Source organism: Penaeus monodon, chromosome 33 (genome assembly GCF_015228065.2).
Source record: "Penaeus monodon isolate SGIC_2016 chromosome 33, NSTDA_Pmon_1, whole genome shotgun sequence".
Taxonomy (NCBI): Eukaryota; Metazoa; Arthropoda; class Malacostraca; order Decapoda; family Penaeidae; genus Penaeus; species Penaeus monodon.
In genome coordinates, this window is record NC_051418.1 from 16,957,181 (window position 1) to 16,957,641 (window position 461).

The following is a 461-nucleotide window of genomic DNA, read 5'->3' on the forward strand; positions in this document are numbered from 1 at the left end:
AGTTTCAAAAGGTTTTCAAAAGACATTTAAAAAGACACACGTTTATTAAGAACAGCTCACAAAGCTTCCCATAAATAAAATTCTTGGATATTTACTGACTTGCGACTGACTATATGCGATGTCTGTTTGAGTGTACTTGTTATCACTAGAAGCAGCACCATTGCTAACACTGCCATTACTTTATTTACCATTATTTTCATGACTTTATCATTATTTTCATTGTTTCATTTATCATTATTTTCATTGCTTCATTTATCATTATTTTCATTGTTTCATTTATCATTATTTTCATTGTTTCATTTATCATTATTTTCATTGCTTTATTTGGCATTACTTTACTTTTTTTAAAAATATTTTCATTACTTTATTTACCAATATTTCCATTACTCAACTTCTTGGTCATCTCGAGTCGTGAGCGAAGCCGTTTTCTATTTTGAGTTTATTCTCCACTGAAAAAAAGA

At 28.2% G+C, this 461-nt stretch overlaps 1 protein-coding gene across 1 annotated transcript in view; it reads right to left on the bottom strand.

The window, feature by feature from the left end:
* Positions 1-25: 25 nt before the first annotated feature.
* Positions 26-461, bottom strand: part of LOC119594106 (sialin-like) — a gene marked incomplete at its 5' end in the record, with an annotated part of 16,514 nt that continues 16,078 nt past the window's right edge. Inside the window, 1 exon segment of the mRNA XM_037943163.1 lies at positions 26-449. Within this exon segment, the coding sequence (XP_037799091.1) occupies positions 400-449 (50 nt within the window).